The sequence below is a fragment of the Entelurus aequoreus genome, linkage group LG10, assembly GCF_033978785.1.
Source record: "Entelurus aequoreus isolate RoL-2023_Sb linkage group LG10, RoL_Eaeq_v1.1, whole genome shotgun sequence".
Classification (NCBI taxonomy): domain Eukaryota; kingdom Metazoa; phylum Chordata; class Actinopteri; order Syngnathiformes; family Syngnathidae; genus Entelurus; species Entelurus aequoreus.
The window spans coordinates 1913590-1933169 of NC_084740.1; the positions used below are offsets into that span (position 1 = coordinate 1913590).

A 19580-nucleotide genomic window follows, 5' to 3' on the forward strand; every position below is an offset into this window, starting at 1 on the left:
TCTATGTTATTATTAATAATTAATGATATTTACACTTAATTGAACGGTTTAAAAGAGGAGAAAACACGAAAAAAATGGCAATTACATTTTGAAACATAGTTTATCTTCAATTTCGACTCTTTAAAATTCAAAATTCAACCGAAAAAAATAAGACAAAAACTTAAAAAAAGATTTTATGGAACATCATTAGTAATTTTTCCTGATTAAGATTAATTTTAGAATTTTGATGACATGTTTTAAATAGGTTAAAATCCAATCTACACTTTGTTAGAATATATAACAAATTGGACCAAGCTATATTTCTAACAAAGACAAATCATTATTTCTTCTAGATTTTCCAGAACAAAAATTTTTAAAAGAAATTCAAAAGACTTTGAAATAAGATTTAAATTTGATTCTACAGATTTTCTATATTTGCCAGAATAATTTTTTTGAATTTTAATCATAAGTTTGAAGAAATATTTCACAAATATTCTTCGTAGAAAACACAGAAGCTAAAATTAAGAATTAAATTAAAAAATGTATTTATTATTCTTTACAATAAAACTTTTTTTTTTTTTACTTGAACATTGATTTAAATTTTCAGGAAAGAAGAGGACGGCATTTAAAAAGGTAAAAAGGTATATGTGTTTAAAAATCCTAAAATCATTTTTAAGGTTTTATTTTTCCTTTAAAATTGTCTTTCTGAAAGTTATAAGAAGCAAAGTAAAAAAATTAATGAATTTATTTAAACAAGTGAAGATCAAGTCTTTAAAATGTTTTCTTGGATTTTCAAATTCTATTTGAGTTTTGTCTCTCTTAGAATTAAAAATGTCGGGCAAAGCGAGACCAGCTTGCTAGTAAATAAATAAAATTAAAAAAATAGAGGCAGCTCACTGGTAAGTGCTGCTATTTGAGCTATTTTTAGAACAGGCCAGCGGGCTACTCATCTGGTCCTTACGGGCTACCTGGTGCCCGCGGGCACCGTGTTGGTGACCCCTGCTCTATCGTATCATAATGACTTGCATTCCGCACACATTTTTTCCACAATTGTCCACAATAGCAGCATTACAATTCAGCTGACTCTTTCTGGTAATTGGAAGAGGCAGCAAACAAAGCAGGAGGATCATTCCTGGCGTTCTGAAAAAGACTTGACAGCGACGTCCAGAAGGAGCTTGAGGACACCTTCACTGCATGTTTCTCATTGATTTACGGGGTCATTGCCATGTCTAGGCGCCAGACCTCTGATACGCCCGCCATACTAAACTGCCAAGATATGTTTCTGTTGATCAATACTCTGTCTGTACTGCAGGTGGTACAATCCATACGGCAAAGTCACAACACAATGAACAGACTCACCCAGACAGCTGTGGCCATAGTGCACCATGAAGTCAGCTCCCAAGGCCCGGGCGGTGAAGTCATCCACGCAGCACGCCCCGTATGTCACGTCCCCCATCACGATGGTGTCCGCTTCCGTGAACCTGCCATGCAGTCACATGTGTATGCTAATTATTGCAGCGCCCAACATGTATGCAACCTCCTGTTACTGGTAAATAGACTGATCAATACACACAGCATGTGATGGAGAGTGCTGAACAAGATCAATTGCAATTTACTTACTAGTGGACAAAAATGGCCGAGTAGTATTTGACATTTATCAGCGACTGAGTCACAGCCTGTAGGGCCTTTTTTTCTAGTCGTCAATGGCATGTGATGTTCAAGCTGTCTGCTGGTTGTAATGGTTAAAGAAAAAAACACTATCAAGACGAGCTATTACTACAATATCCATCCATCCATCCATCTTCTGCTTATCCGAGGTCGGGTCGCAGGGAAACCCAGACTTCCCTCTCCCCAGCCACTTGGTCCAGCTCCTCCCGGGGGATCCCGAGGCGTTCCCAGGCCAGCCGGGAGACATAGTCTTCCCAACGTGTCCTGGGTCTTCCCCTTGGCCTCCTGCCGGTCGGACATGTTATGTTATGTTATGTTTTTATGCTATTTTCATTTATTATGCGCCCCCCCAACCAACTGTTACATCAGCCCGGGGCGCAGCCCGAGTGGAGAAACACACAAAAAACAGAAACAGAGACTGAGACACACAAAGGAATCTAAACTAAACATTTAAGACTCACGATGAAAACATAAATTAAAAGTCATCTGCGGTAAAAATCAATCAATCAATCAATCAATGTTTATTTATATAGCCCTAAATCACAAGTGTCTCAAAGGCCTGTACAAGCCACAACGACATCCTCGGTACAGAGCCCACATACGGGCAAGGAAAAACTCACCCCAGTGGGACGTCGGTGAATGACTATGAGAAACCTTGGAGAGGACCGCATATGTGGGTAACCCCCCCCCCTCTAGGGGAGACCGAAAGCAACGGATGTCGAGTGGGTCTGACATAACATTGTGAAAGTCCAGTCCACAGTGGATCCAACACATCAGCGGGAGTCCAGTCCACAGCGGGGCCAACAGGAAACCATCCCGAGCGGAGACGGGTCAGCAGCGCAGAGATGTCCCCAACCGATGCACAGGCTAGTGGTCCACCCGGGGTCCCGGCTCTGGACAGCCAGCACTTCATCCATGGCCACCGGACCTATGCAACTCCCCCTCGCAAGGGACAGGGGAGAAGAGGAGAGAAGAAAAGAAACGGCAGATCAACTGGTCTAAAAAAGGGGGGGTCTATTTAAAGGCTAGATTATACAAATGAGTTTTAAGATGGGACTTAAATGCTTCTACTGAGGTAGCATCTCTAACTGTTACCGGGAGGGCATTCCAGAGTACTGGAGCCCGAATAGAAAACGCTCTATAGCCCGCAGACTTTTTTTTGGCTCTGGGAATCACTAATAAGCCGGAGTTCTTTGAACGCAGATTTCTTGTCGGGACATATGGTACAATACAATCGGCGAGATAGGCTGGAGCTAAACCGTGTAATATTTTATACGTAAGTAGTAAAACCTTAAAGTCGCATCTTAAGTGCACAGGAAGCCAGTGCAAGTGAGCCAGTATAGGCGTAATATGATCAAACTTTCTTGTTTTTGTCAAAAGCCTTGCAGCCGCATTTTGTACCAACTGTAATCTTTTAATGCTAGACATAGGGAGGCCCGAAAATAATACGTTACAGTAATCGAGACGAGACGTAACGAACGCATGAATAATGATCTCAGCGTCGCTAGTGGACAAGATGGAACGAATTTTAGCGATATTACGGAGATGAAAGAAGGCCGTTTTAGTAACACTCTTAATGTGTGACTCAAACGAGAGAGTTGGGTCGAAGATAATACCCAGATTCTTTACCGAGTCTCCTTGTTTAATTGTTTGGTTGTCAAATGTTAAGGTGGTATTATTAAATAGATGTTGGTGTCTAGCAGGACCACATCATCTGCAAAAAGCAGAGACCTATTCCTGCAGCCACCAAACCGGATCCCCTCAACGCCCTGACTGCGCCTAGAAATTCTGTCCATAAAAGTTATGAACACAATGGGTGACAAAGGGCAGCCTTGGCAGAGTCCAACCCTCACTGGAAACGGGTCCGACTTACTGTGTTTTTTTCATTTTATTTAATTAGATTTTGGTATAAATGTGGATTAGGTGGTCGGTTGTTTTGCTACCCCTTTACGTGGCATCGCACGGGTTTCGCTTCTTGTTGGGCAGAGTCCGCGTCTTTCTGTTCCGGCTTAGCGCAGTGGTGTTTGTGTCACTGGCTTGGTGCAGGGGCAGCGCGGCCTTCCTGTTTGGCATGGGTTCTGCGTGTTGGCGTTTGGTATGACTGGCGGTCTGGCGTCGGCTGGTCTCCATACCAACTTTATTTATTTATGGTCTTGTTGGCGTGTGGTTGTCGGTCGTGGTTTTTCAGTCGTTTGATTTGATTGGCTGGTGCTGGTTGTCGGGAGTTTGTTTGTGGTGCAGACACCCATGGCTGCTGGGTCCGGTGTGAGGGGGTAGCTGCTGTTGTGGTTTGTGGCGGCGCTTGGTGGACGTCAGGGCTGGCAGACTTGCCGGCTTTTATTTCGTTTGTTGTCGTGTTGGTTGGCTTGTCGGGTGTCAGGTAGGGGCCCAATGTCGTGCAGTTGCCTGGGGTGCAGGCTTGTCGGGGGCTGTCCCTGAAGGGGAGGTACGCGGCCAGACCTTTGGGAGGGGCTGAATGGATTGGCTGATCCCCGGTGGGTTCCAGGGTTGGATCGATGCTTTGCAGTCTTATATACGGCTGCACAAAGCCATATTCAATACAACTTCCTGCTTGAGTCTGGGGCACCTGAGCGTTTTACCGCACTGAATTGGGCCGACGGTCACAAATGAGACGTGTACATAAAAAAAATGGTGCTGTTAATGGAAATTATAATCAATTCCTTCGTATTGTGTTAGCTTTTACAACCCGAAATTGTACTGCTACTAAGAGAGGCGCTCTCTTAAACGTCATCCCTTCTTGACTGATTTAAAATGTAAAACAATAATATATAACCTTAAAAATACTGCCTCAACAGTTAAAGGTAGTAAGAAGGCAACAGTTGGACTCTAAAACGGTTCATTTCTATTTATGTCATTTCCTAATGAACACGTGTCACCAAATCAGAATAAATTGTGGGTCTAACGGCATCCCATCAAAGTTATATGTGACCTGAGAGGTTCTACTGCAATAATCTAAGATGGCAGTTTTCCTGGCTAATTTCAAGCAGGTTTAGTTTGCAAGGGGCTCTTTGCAAGCGTATTTATGGCATGGATAAAAACGCATGTTCCAGTAAAATTAATACAAAGTAATATTTCATTCAGTAAGACAATAAACGGTTCAAATGAGACACTGCATAGATTGTGCACCACAGAACAAAACAAGACCATGGCCTTCCAGAAAGGGACAATCACATTTTATACAGGTACAAAAGGACCTGGGTTTATTAAGAATAAATAACCCATCTCACAAAGAAAAATAAGGTGTTACTTTTGTTGCTCTTTATATGTGAATACAATGCTCAGCTTGACAATAAAGGTAAAGCAAAGTGACTAAAACAACCCTGCGGCCTTGTTAGGGAGGAAGACGGGGGTGACTTTATTCTGACGGATTTAGGTGAGAAAGAGGGGGTAGAAGAGACATGAGACAAGGGGGATGGGGAGCTGAGGGAAGCGATAAACAAGACATGGCAGCACGGCCAATAATCTGTGGATACCGACAGACTCCAGATAATCAGAATCCTGCTGCGCAATCTTTCACACCCGCATCCACTCAGTGGGTTTATCCTCGGGTCTGCTCTTCACAAGCGGCGTCAGTCAAAGTTTCATTGCACTTTTCCTCCCTCGGTTTATCTGATGTAATCTGGTTTTCAGCCTCTCGAGGCTCCTCCTCATCAGTCCAGAGTTTTCGCTACCTATTTCAGTGTCCCTTCTCCCCTAATGGCTGCTCTCAAGTCAAGGGCAGCATCAGACCAGCTGAACCCTGTTAGACATAGACCAAGGGACTTATCTGAAGAACATACATGTTAGTCTTCAAAGATCTGTAACACTCTCTATTGTCGAGTTTGTGTCTGTATACATGAGGCCAAATGCGGCGGCATATACTGTACATAGTCTTATTTACTGCCATCAGACTGTTAGCATTTTCATAACAATGTACAACAACAAAGACAGATTTGCTTTGTTTCACAAAATGCATGATAATGGTTTACACCAGGGGTCTTTAATAAAGGTGTGGGTTTTTTTTTTTGATTGATTGATTGATTGATTGAGACTTTTATTAGTAGGTTGCACAGTGAAGTACATATTCCGTACAATTGACCACTAAATGGTAACACCCAAATAAGTTTTTCAACTTGTTTAAGTCGGGGTCCACTTAAATTGATTCATGATACAGATATATACTATCAGATATATACTATCAACATAATACAGTCATGAGCTATTTGGTTTATTAGACTTCAATAAATACTTACAGATTACGATGTAAAAACTAATGTATGACATATGTTTATAACATGCAACTCAAGATATTTCAAGTCTTCTTTTGATATAATTGTGATGATTATGGTTTACAGCCTATGAGAATGTTGCATTGGAAATCTGAGCATTAAAATGATAACAAATAAAGGCTTAACATATAACACTTTTCAGTTCAGTTCAGTTTATTTTGAACATGCATACAATACAATTACAATGTAATGCATCATATATTTCCAGTTGTTTTATGACACCATGTCAGAAAAACAGTAGGAAGAAGCTGAGCTAATTTAATCCTACCCCCTTTCATACCATAGCAGTCTTATCCCAATTCTTTGTTCTCTGTTTGAAACAGAACAGTGAATTTAAATATATACGGTATATACCATAAGTAAGCAGAGCAATATTAAATACATAAATAGGTTATTATCCGTCTTTTTTAAAAGGTTCAATATATTTATGATGTTTTAAATTAAATGTTCCTGTTAAGTTTACATGTCTCCTTTTTTGTTGAGAAGAATTGTTGTACATTCTTGGGTAGCAGGTTGGTTTACTTTGTACATCATTTTAGATGTTTGCAAATGCACTAGATTGTTGAATTTCAGTATTTTTGATTCAATAAATAAATGGTATGTATTATTCTAATTGACCTTTTGTGTAGCACAGTTAGTGAATGAAGCGCACATGTGTAGTTATTTCCCATATTTCTGCACAATAAGTCAGATATGTAACACTAGTGCGCAGTAGAGAATATGAAGTCATTTTTGGTCCAGAACATGTTTTGTTGTTTTCATTATTGAGGTTTTTTGCTACTTTATTTTGTATATTTTTTTACATGAGATTTCCAGTTCATTTTATCATATATTATTACACCCAGAAATCTGTGTTATGTTATACTCTTTCAATGTCTACTCCGTCTATTTGTATTTGTGTTTGACTTTCCCTTCTACTGTTACAGAATATCATTATTTTAGTTTTACTGAGATTCATAGATAGTCCGTTTTTGTCAAACCGTCTTTTGAATTTGTTCATTTCTTCTGTTATTATTTGTAATATCTTCTGCGTGTTCTCTCCTGAACAAAACTCAGTTGTAAATAATAATAACTTTAAGTCCTTTGTAACTTTACAAATATCGTTTACATAAAGATTTAAAGGCCTACTGAAAGCCACTACTAGCGACCACGCAGTCTGATAGTTTATATATCAATGATGAAATCTTAACGTTGCAACACATGCCAATACGGCCGGGTTAACTTATAAAGTGACATTTTAAACTTCCCAGGAAACTTCCGCTTGAAAACGTCGCGGTATGATGACGTATGCGCGTGACGTCACGAGGTCAGGGGAAGTGTTTGGACCCCATTCGAATACCTCTGTTTTCTTCGACAAAATTCCACAGTATTCTGGACATCTGTGTTGGTGAATCTTTTGCAATTTGTTTAATGGACAATGGAGACTGCAAATAAGAAAGTTGTAGGTGGGATCGGTGGAGCGGCGGACTACAGCAACACCAACACCAGGAGGTTGTGTTGTGTTTTGAGCAGGATAGCAGACGCACTACAGTGAGTAAGCCCGCCACCGCATCTATTTTTTTTTAGCTTCGCAAAGCTGAATATTATTAATCGTGTATTTACATGTTCATGGTTTAATAGTATTTTTGATCTTCTGTCTATCCATCCAGTCAGGGTTTTTTTATTTAGTTTCTATCTGCATTTGAGACTGCTTTGCTATCACGTTGGCTACGTGGCTAGGTTAGCTCCTATTTTTTTAGCTTCGCAAAGCTGAATATTATTAATCGTGTATTTACATGTTCATGGTTTAATAGTATTTTTGATCTTCTGTCTATCCATCCAGTCAGGGTTTTTTTTAATTTAGTTTTTATCTGCATTTGAGACTGATGCTATCACGTTGGCTACGTGGCTAGGTTAGCTTCTATTTTTTTAGCTTCAAAAAGCTGAATATTATTAATCGTGTATTTACATGTTCATGGTTTAATAGTATTTTTGATCTTCTGTCTATCCATCCAGTCAGGGTTTTTTTTAATTTAGTTTCTATCTGCATTTGAGACTGCTATGCTATCACGTTGGCTACGTAGCTAGGTTAGCTTCTATTTTTTTAGCTTCAAAAAGCTGAATATTATTAATCGTGTATTTACATGTTCATGGTTTAATAGTATTTTTGATCTTCTGTCTATCCATCCAGTCAGGGTTTTTTTTAATTTAGTTTTTATCTGCATTTGAGACTGATGCTATCACGTTGGCTACGTGGCTAGGTTAGCTTCTATTTTTTTAGCTTCAAAAAGCTGAATATTATTAATCGTGTATTTACATGTTCATGGTTTAATAGTATTTTTGATCTTCTGTCTATCCATCCAGTCAGGGTTTTTTTTAATTTAGTTTCTATCTGCATTTGAGACTGCTATGCTATCACGTTGGCTACGTGGCTAGGTTAGCGTCTATTTTTTTTAGCTTCGAAAAGCTGAATATTATTAATCGTGTATTTACATGTTCATGGTTTAATAGTATTTTTGATCTTCTGTCTATCCATCCAGTCAGGGTTTTTATTTATTTAGTTTTTATCTGCATTTGAGACTGATGGCTAGGTTAGCTTCTATTTTTTTAGCTTCGCCAAGCTGAATATTATTAATCGTGTATTTACATGTTCATGGTTTAATAGTATTTTTGATCTTCTGTCTATCCATCCAGTCAGGGTTTTTTTTTATTTAGTTTTTATCTGCATTTGAGACTGATGCTATCACGTTGGCTACGTTGCTAGGTTAGCTCCTATTTTTTTAGCTTCAAAAAGCTGAATATTATTAATCGCGTATTTACATGTTCAGTCACTGTGAATGTCCATTTCGCGTTCTCGACTCTCATTTTCAAGAGGATATAGTATCCCAGGTGGTTTAAAATACAAATCTGTGATCTACAATAGAAAAAGGAGAGAGTGTGGGATCCAATGAGCCAGCTTGTACCTAAGTTACGGTCAGAGCGAAAAAAGTCCTTCACTGTAACGTTCCTCATCTACGAATCTTTCATCCTCGCTCAAATTAATGGGGTAATCATCACTTTCTCGGTCCGAATCTCTCTCGCTCCATTGTAAACAACGGGGAATTGTGAGGAATACTAGCTCCTGTGACGTCACGCTACTTCCGCTACAGGCAAGGCTTCTTTTTTATCAGCGAGCAAAAGTTGCGAACTTTATCGTCGATTTTCTCTACTAAATCCTTTCAGCAAAAATATGGCAATATCGCGAAATGATCAAGTATGACACATAGAATGGATCTGCTATCCCCGTTTAAATTAAAACAAAATCATTTCAGTAGGCCTTTAACAATTATGGTCCCAGAATTGATCCCTGAGGCACGCCATCAAATGTTTTCAGCTCTGTATAAGTGTGTTCTCCTATCTTCACGTATTGCTTCCAGTTGGTTAAGTAGCTTCTTACCCAGTTCAAGACCAACCCTCTGATGTCATACCGTTCTAATTTGTTTATTAAGATGCTATGATTAATTGTGTCAAATGTTGAACTAATCCCTAGTTTATTTACATTTTTAGAACAGATGCTAGAAAAATGGCAAATAATTGTGGTATTAATGGCGACCGGACCAAAGCTGCGTACTCACGGTAGCGCGTCTGCTATCCAACTGAAAGTCCTCCTGGTTGTGTTGCTGCAGCCGGCCGCTAATACGCCGATCCCACCTACAGCTTTCTTCTTTGCTGTCTCCTTTGTTCATTAAACAAATTGCAAAAGACTCACCAACACAGATGTCCAGAATACTGTGGAATTTTGCGATGAAAACAGACGACTTAATAGCTGGCCACAATGGTGTCCCAATATGTCCGCACAATCCGTGACGTCACGCGCAAACGTCATCATACCGAGACGTTTTCAGCAGAATATTTCGCGGGAAATTTAAAATTGCACTTTACTAATCTAACCCGGCCGTATTGGCATGTGTTGCAATGTTAAGATTTCATCATTGATATTGATGGAAGCAGATCAGAATCATATCCATATTTAAGTGTTACTTCTTTCTAAAACTCCTATAGTCATATTTACATCAGCTAATGTCTCGTGTGGTACAAAGTGCTTGGATTCGAGTGTCCTTGAGTAGACAGGCAGAGCGCTGTTGAGACTGCCATAACATTCCTTAGATAAGGAGCACAGGGCAGTGCTGAGCTTGGGGGGACAGGAGGTGGAGGGGAGACCGATCTGGACCGGGCTGGGGAACGCTGGTGTGCTGGATTGGTCTCAGGTTTGTCCTCTAAGCTTGGAGAATAAACCACAAAATACCAACTTCTGCCTGGTGATTGAATATAATCATCAGCATATTGCCATAAAAAGAATCTGGGAGAGACTAGCAATTTGAATTCCCCATTGGAGGAATGCTGGTCGACGCAACAACATCTATATTCAATGTATTTAATATTTAATTGTAATTATTCAGTGCATTATTCCGTCCCCCAACAAATTGGGTGACAATATATAAACTATCAGACTGCGTGGACGCTAGTAGTGGCTTTCAGTAGGCCTTTAAATCACTGTACAGGAGACTGCTGTATCTGTCAGCCATCTAGCTGCCAAAAACACTACTTCCATGTTATCTGCTTTAGCGATGTATATCTTAGTCATTTCCATAGCGAGTATACTAAAGTCCATGTTAATGAAAGCTATGAATTCGATTACAAGGCTGATACGAGACATGCGATGCCAGTCGGACCGAGCAGGGTAATTACTGAACCATGCCGGGTCCCGCATTCCACCGGGATTAAAGTGAAGCGATGAAGTGAGAGAATGGAAGTGCATCAGTGTTAATCATATCCTGTTTCGAATACATACTGTATCACTCATGATACACTGCACACCATTTTGTACGTATAGAGAACACATTTGATGAAATAATCTTTTCTTATCGCCAGTGTCAGATGCTTTCGAGTTTTATGTACGTCAGTTTCACCCATCTCGGATCCAACTGAAATGTCATTAAGATCTAATTAAGATGTCAGAGAAGCTTGTGAACTCCATAACACTTCTTTCTAATTAGGTCTTTAGCGTACGTCTCAATACGGATGAAAAACTGCCAAATCTTCGCAACATGATTCACTACTACAAAAATCCAAAGATGAGTGTTTATCGCGGATGCACATTCGCTCCCAAGTACAAAGACTTAAGTCTGAGCAGATTGTATAAGTTCGGCTGTTTAAACAGCAGCTAAGAAAGTTGATAGGCTGGCTATAAATAGCATCTTCCATTAGTATTGCTGTGTGGCAGGGGGTGTATTGAAAGCAGTGTAATGATTCTGGAAAGCTCCAACTTGGCACCGGTACTGTACTTTGAGGAAATGTCTCAGCAGGGGGGAAAACAAATAAAACAAACAAACCCTGGAACCATCCCATTGCTTTCATCAATGACAACACCTGCAGGCAGACCCACATATGGAAATTATGTTCATAGGAAACTTACAAGTAGTCACTTGCTCTTGAAGTACGCACAAATATAGGGATGCTGTTCGAAAACCGCTTCTCCCGATTGTTCGATAGGAAAATAACCGATCTGTCAGAGTTTGTATTTGACGAACCCCAAGATGCAGAGATGATGGCAGGCATTGAATGGGAAAACATGATTTAATTCAGATACTATAGCAAAAAACAAACAAAAGGGAACAAACAAAAGGCGCGCACAAGGCGGAGAACAAACTAGGCTATAAACTAAAATAGCACAAAGGCTAACTGTGGACAATAAACAAAAACACTTACTGTGACACGAAGGAACTATGACTAAAGCGGAGTGGACAAAAGTAGACGGAGGTACAACGACAAATAGGTAGAAGCTACAGGTAGAAGTGACAAGTGACAATGATCCACCAGTGACTGGAGGGCAGGACAGGTTTAAATAGCAGCTGGCTGACTGGCACCAGGTGTGGCTAGGTGCCAATCAGCCACAGCTGAGGGGACAAAACACTCAGGGAACATAATCAGGAAATGAAGACAAAATAAAAGCACTGACAGGAAACTAAGACAAACGCAGAGGAAAAACTAGAACGTAGCCAAACTGTCAGGGACAAGCCTGACAAAATCCCTTTTTTTGAGAAACGGTTCCCGTTATCGAAGCCACTATAGTAAAGATAAAGATTTGGTTCTTTATTCGAATCCCTGGGAACGAATCCCGTGTCACAGGAAATGTCCTGTGGCACGTCACAGGAAATGACCTAGCTCAGTCATTGGGCGGCAGATACCGAAGCAGCAGCAACAATGGACCGGAAAAAAGGCTCCAAGGCATGGCTTCACTTTACTAACAAATACGAGGAGGAAACGGCAACAGTTAATCGTTACCAGTGATTGGAATGAAGAACCAAATCTTGTTCTTTACTATAGTGGCTTCGATAACAGGAACCGTTTCTCAAAAAGGGATTCAAATCCATGGAATCGGTTATTTTCTTATTGAACAATCGGGAGAACCGGTTTTCGAACATCATCCCTAAACAGGTGTGCATGATTTTCAGAAATCTTTACCCTTTTTTGTGCAGCAGGTTCAGAAAAGTTTGGTTCCACAAGCAAATACATATTTCTTCAGATAGCGGCATCCACTTTCTAATCGAAATGTCTTTTGCAGGGGTGCATCGTACACTTTCTTCAAATAGTTCCACAATTTTAAAGGCCTACTGAAACCTACTACTACCGACCACGCAGTCTGATAGTTTATATATCAATGATGAAATCTTAACATTGCAACACATGCCAATACGGCCGGGTTAACTTATAAAGTGACTTTTAAAACTTCCCGGGAAATATCCGGCTGAAACGTCGCGGTATGATGACGTATGCGCGTGACGAAGTCCGAGTAACGGAAGTTATGGTACCCGTAGAATCCTATACAAAAACCTCTGTTTTCATTTCATAATTCCACAGTATTCTGGACATCTTTTGCAATTTTTTTAATGAACAATGAAGGCTGCAAAGAAGACAGTTGTAGGTGGGATCGGTGTATTAGCAGCGGACTACAGCAACACAACCAGGAGGACTTTGTTGGAGCGCTAGCCGCGCTAGCCGCGCTAGCCGCGCTAGCCGCCGACCTCACCTTGACTTCCTACGTCTCCGGGCCGCCAAACGTATCGGGTGAAGTCCTTCGTCCTTCTGCCGATCGCTGGAACGCAGGTGAGCACGGGTGTTGATGAGTAGATGAGGGCTGGCTGGCGTAGGTGGAGAGCTAATGTTTTTAGCATAGCTCTGTGAGGTCCCGTTGCTAAGTTGCTAAGTTAGCTTCAATGGCGTCGTTAGCACAGCATTGTTAACCTTCGCCAGCCTGGAAAGCATTAACCGTGTATTTACATGTCCACGGTTTAATAGTATTGTTGATTTTCTATCTATCCTTCCAGTCAGGGCTTTATTTTTTTGTTTCTATATGCAGTTAAAGCACGATGCTATCACGTTAGCTCGTAGCTTAAGCATTTTGCCGATGTATTGTCGTGGAGATAAAAGGCACTGAATGTCCATTTCGCGTTCTCGACTCTCATTTTCAAGAGGATATAGTATCCCAGGTGGTTTAAAATACAAATCCGTGATCCACAATAGAAAAAGGAGAGAGTGTGGAATCCAATGAGCCAGCTTGTACCTAAGTTACGGTCAGAGCGAAAAAAGATACGTCCATCACTGCCTCTCAAGTCCTTCACTGTAACGTTCCTCATCTACGAATCTTTCATCCTCGCTCAAATTAATGGGGTAATCATCACTTTCTCGGTCAGAATCTCTCTCGCTCCATTGTAAACAACGGGGAATTGTGAGGAATACTAGCTCCTGTGACGTCACGCTACTTCCGCTACAGGCAAGGCTTTTTTTTATCAGCGAGAAAAAGTTGCGAACTTTATCGTCGATTTTCTCTACTAAATCCTTTCAGCAAAAATATGGCAATATCGCGAAATGATCAAGTATGACACATAGAATGGATCTGCTATTCCCGTTTAAATTTTAAAAAATCATTTCAGTAGGCCTTTAAAGGAAGTACTTAAAAACACAGGATCAGTCAAGGACACTAAAAATGATAACTTTTCAATACATTGCACATGACTTTAAAATTTAGTTGACTATCAAATCGCCTTGCTGGTTGACACAATATTCAACAACCCAGAATTTACCTCTCATAATCTCCAACAACCCAGAATTTACGGTATCCATCAATTCGACACACAAGTGCTATTAATGCAAAACTGAAAATGGTGCAGTTAAAACCCACATAAAAGCTATATTGTGTTGCCAGGCTGTGTTTTGGATGCTATCATATTACAATATTGCCAGTTACCGTGGGATTTCCACACTTGGGTGCAATCATGTATGTGAGAACAGATGTCGGTGTAGGGGATGAGCAAACTGGCTTATAAAAACGCAGAAAAAAGAAAGCTATGTTTTGTTTTTTCACATGACAGAAATAATGGTCTTCCTGCTAAGGGACTGCAGAACACGGATAATAAAGGGATATCTTAAACAACTGCAAAGGCAGAACTTCTTTCACTTTATGTTGGTGTTTGTCACCCTGAGACAGTCTTAGAGAATATTTGGATATGTAAAAAGTGTCTCCCAGCAGCCACTGAACATCTGGCTGCATGCAGAGACATCAGGCAGGATGATGCTTAGACAGATGTTTTCAGTAATACCACTGGATAATCCTTTAACTCCCGAAAAACAAGATCATTACTGGCGTTTATGGGAGTGTACGGCGTTTATTCGCCGTGGCATTTGTTCAGCAGGCGCAGCCACGGGTCGTTATTGTAAAAATTGCAGCTTTGTCAACATCGGAGAACAAACCGCACATCAAAAGCTCTTAAAAGGCTACCGAGTAAAATGAGGACGTGATAATGCAAGCATTATCACAATGATTTTACTACAACTATTTTCTCTGCTATAGCTTGGCGCTGTGAAAACTTCAAATGTTCTTGTAATCAGACAATATTTTAGATGGAATCTTTACCTGACAAGTTTGTACTGTCATCTGCAGTCTTCTTCAGAAGGGTCACCTGACCACTGTGACATGTTGCCTAGCAGCTGTTCTTATAGGCGTGGCCAACCAGGCAGACCTGTCAAGTCTACCAGGTTGACTACCCCCCCCCCCCCTTAATCCATCCATCCATCCATCCATTCTATTCAAGCTCCAGTACTCTGGAATGCCCTCCTGGTAACAGTTAGAGATGCTACCTCAGTAGAAGCATTTAAGTCCCATCTTAAAACTCATTTGTATACTCTAGCCTTTAAATAGACCCCCTTTTGGACCAGTTGATCTGCTGTTTCTTTTCTGCTCTGCCCACCTCTCCTTCGGTGGCCACAGATGAAGCACTGGCTGTCCAAAGTCGGGACCCGGGGTGAACCGCTCGCCTGTGCATCGGTTGGGGACATCTCTTCACTGCTGACCTGTCTCCGCTCAAGATGATCTCCTGCTGGCCCCACTATGGACTGGACTCTCACTATTATGTTAGATCCACTATGGACTGGACTCTCACTATTATGTTAGATCCACTATGGAATTGACTCTAACACTTCTATGTTAGATCCACTATGGACTAGACTTTCACAATATTATGTTAGATCCACTATGGACTGGACTCTCCCTATTATGTTAGATCCACTGTGGACTGGACTCTCACACTATTATGTTAGATCCACTATGGACTGGACTCTCACACTGTTATGTTAGATCCTCTATGGACTGGATTCTCACAATATTATGTTAGATCTACTATGGACTGGACTCTCACAATATTATGTTAGATCCACTATGGACTGGACTCTCACAGTATTATGCTAGATCCACTATGGACTGGACTCTCACACTATTATGCTAGATCCACTCGACGTCCATTGCACCGGTCACCCAGGAGGGGGCTCCCCACATCTGCGGTCCCCTCCAACGTTTCTCATTGTCCCATTGGGTTGAGTTTTTCCTTGCCCTGATGTGGGATCTGAGCCGAAGATGTCGTTGTGCCTTGTGCAGCCCTTTGAGACACTCGTGATTTAGGGCTTTATAAAATATCATTGATTGATTGATTGATATATTTTTCTACCGCGTGTGCCTTTCGGGGTGGCATTCGGGCGGAAGGTGGGGTACAACCCGGACAAGTCGCCACCTTAATCCATCCTTTGAATGTGTTACTTTCTGTGCCGATGATTTTGCCGTTGTCTCGGTCCATGATGTAGTTATTTATTTTGCAACGATCTGATATGGCTGATTTTAGGATGTCCTGTTCGGATTTTCGTTTTAGGCTTCTTGTAAACCTTCCAGTGAATTATTTTTCACATTTTTGTTGATGTTCTTTTTTCCTTGTGTTGAACGTCCTCCCTGTTTCTCCCATGTATGATTTTCTTTGCATAATTTTGTAAATTACATTGTGTTTCTTGTCTTGTTTTTGTGTGATGTTTGACTGTTGTTTTTATTTTGTGTTGTTTCATGACCCGCTGTATTGGTTCCGTTATTCCCCTCATGTCTGGTAATGTTATGACCTCTTTGTTCTTTATTTCAGGTTTTTCTTTATTTCCTGGTTTTTACTTGTTGTTCCCCTTTTTTGATGGCCCAGGTCGGATTTTGGCAGCTTTTGAGTGCATTTTTTATGTGTTTGTCTTTGTTTTTTTCTGTCTTTTTCTTCTGTTATGATGTTGGCCCGTTCATAGAGTGTCCTCATGTCTGATAGTTTGTGTGCTGTGGGATGTTTGGAGGTCCAGAGTAGATATCTGTCGGTGTGTGTCGGTTTTCGGTGAACAGTAATGTTCTGACTGCCGTCATCTTCATACTTGCCAACCTTGAGACCTCCGATATCGGGAGGTGGGGGGGCGTGGTTGGGTCGGGGGCGTGGTTAAGAGGAGAGTATATTTACAGCTAGAATTCACCAACTCAAGTATTTCATATATATATATATATATATATATATATATATATATATATATATATATATATATATATATATATATATATATATATATATATATATATATATACACACTACCGTTTATTTATTTTATTTATTTATTTATTTACCGTTCAAAATTGAAATGTCCTTATTTTTGAAGGAAAATAACTTTAAACTAGTCTTAACTTGAAAGAAATACACTCTATACATTGCTAATGTGGTAAATGACTATTCTAGCTGCAAATGTCTGCTTTTTGGTGCAATATCTACATAGGTGTATAGAGGCCCATTTCCAGCAACTATCACTCCAGTGTTCTAATGGTACAATGTGTTTGCTCATTGGCTCAGAAGGCTAATTGATGATTAGAAAAGCCTTGTGCAATCATGTTCACACATCTGAAAACACTTTAGCTCGTTACAGGAGCTACAAAACTGACCTTCCTTTGAGCAGATTGAGTTTCTGGAGCATCACATTTGTGGGGTCAATTAAACGCTCAAAATGGCCAGAAAAAGAGAACTTTTATCTGAAACTCGACAGTCTATTCTTGTTCTTAGAAATGAAGGCTATTCCACAAAATTGTTTGGGTGACCCCAAACGTTTCAACGGTAGTGTGTATATATATATATATATATATATATATATATATATATATATATATATATATATATATATATATATATATATATATATATATATATAATTTTTTATTTTATTGTTATTTTATTATGCATATAAATAAAATAAATACTTGAATTTCAGTGTCCTGGAGGCTATCCAGTAGATGGCAGCATTGTCCTGTTTAACTTCTCCGTTCATGAATGAGTGTATCATTTCGGCCACCGTGTTCAATGGAGAAGTCTGTCCTACAAAATGTACAGGCAACATACCCCTTCCCCTTCGAACTGTCCTGGATGAACTGAAATTCTTGTTTCCATTCGTTTTGGAACTTGCAAGCGTATTTCTTCATCTCGCTCGTCGACGGCGTCGCCATGTCTGTCACTTCCTCGTTCTTCTGCTTCGTCTCCTTGTTGTGTGCGCAGTTGTGCACTCTACTCTCTAAAAGCCCTAGATGTTATGACGTCATTGGGCAGGCAAGCTGTTTATATTGTGGGAAAGCGGACGTGAGAACAGGCTGTCCCCATTAAGGTCCGCATTGAGCTGGAGGGGGCGTGGCCTCCACCTCCGGCTGAATACCGGGAGTTTGTCGGGAGAAAATTTCTGCCGGGAGGTTATCGGGAGAGGCGCTGAATACCGGGAGTCTCCCGTTAAAAACGGGAGGGTTGGCAAGTATGGTCATGTTTGCGGTGGATTTTCATGTCCAAAAAAGTTATGGTCTCGTTCATTTCGTCACCAAATATATCGTCTGATTACAAAACAATTTGAAAAGTATATGGATAGGAAGACACAATGAACCTTTTTGAGCAGCATACAACTAACTATACCATGCAGGAACACTAGTGTGACACAATGGTCATAGGAGCAACATGACTGTAAAGGAACTGGATAAGGAAACAAAACGCTAAATGTACAACTATTAGTCATGTACCATGAATAGGGCTGCAAAGGGGTGGAAAGTTTCCGGAAAATTTCCGGAAATTTACCACGGGAAGTTAATCTGGGGAAGTTTGGAAATTTTGACCATTTTTTTGATTATTCAAAATTGGACACCGTCCATCTTATTGTGTAGAATAAGATGGGAAGCTTGTAAAAGACTAATGCGATGCCACACACAGATATAAATAGTCAACTAAACAATTTGAGTAGTCTTTAGAAATATTCGACTGATGGACAAATGAATAGAAATAGGCTAGATGAATGAATGAACAGTCAATCTGCATGCTAAATAAAACTATAAGCTACATTCTTGTATGACAACAGAATGGCTAGCAGAACAGAAGGCAGAGGAAACTACACCTTTTGATTTACTATTTGCTAGTTCAACTTTACACATCACAAAAAAAACAATTCGGATCGCTAACGTTGTTAGCATAAATGAATGGGATTTAACATAGAGAAAATGAGCATCACGGCTAACGGATAAATATTTTCGGTTCATTTCGAGACTGTGGTGGTACATAAACCTAGCTAGCTAGAGATATTGGCCCCAAAATCATTGAACAAGTACAGGAACAGCTAGCTAGCTAGCTTGAGTGGAAGTCTGCTGGAGTAGTCTACAGTCATACAGTAACAAGCAATTACACCTCTATTACACTTAAATACCATAGATCAAATATATTTACCCCATCAACACTTACCTGACTGGATGAAGTCCTTGGGCTCAAATACTAGTGTGGCCTCAATAGCCCTGCTGTAGTGTGTAGCATGCTGGCAATTATCTGGCCATGTGATGGAAGAATGCACTGCACATGTGATGGAGGAATGCACAGTGCAGGGTTGAAATTCTACTGAATTTGCAATAAAATCAGGTTGTTTTAGCTAATAATCATGCTGCAAGATCTAGCATGTTGCATTCAATGTTTATTCCCATTCATTCCCATTAATTCCCATATTTTCCCGTGGAAAGTTTTGCAACCCTAATCATGAAATGAGCCAATGTTGGCTCACAGCATTGTCTCATGTCTTTTGCAGCCTTTGGTAAATATGTCTAACGACAGGGTCAGTCAGGACATAAGCTTAAAGGGCGAAGGCCGACTGTTGCATAAGAATGGGATTAAAAGCTTTGAAAACGTAAAACAGTAATTGCATTTTTGCAATATTGTTGTTCTTTCCTTCTTCTTTCCAAATTCGGGAAAGATTCGGCGGTCCAACCGAATGACTTCACCC

General features: G+C 40.3%; 1 protein-coding gene across 1 annotated transcript in view; it reads right to left on the reverse strand.

The window, feature by feature from the left end:
- The window catches only part of dph1 (diphthamide biosynthesis 1), a 174718-nt gene that overhangs the window by 77860 nt on the left and 77278 nt on the right, over positions 1-19580 (reverse strand). Inside the window, exon 4 of the mRNA XM_062059822.1 lies at positions 1339-1460. Coding sequence (XP_061915806.1) covers positions 1339-1460 — 122 coding nt within the window. The remainder of the gene's footprint in view (positions 1-1338; positions 1461-19580) is intronic.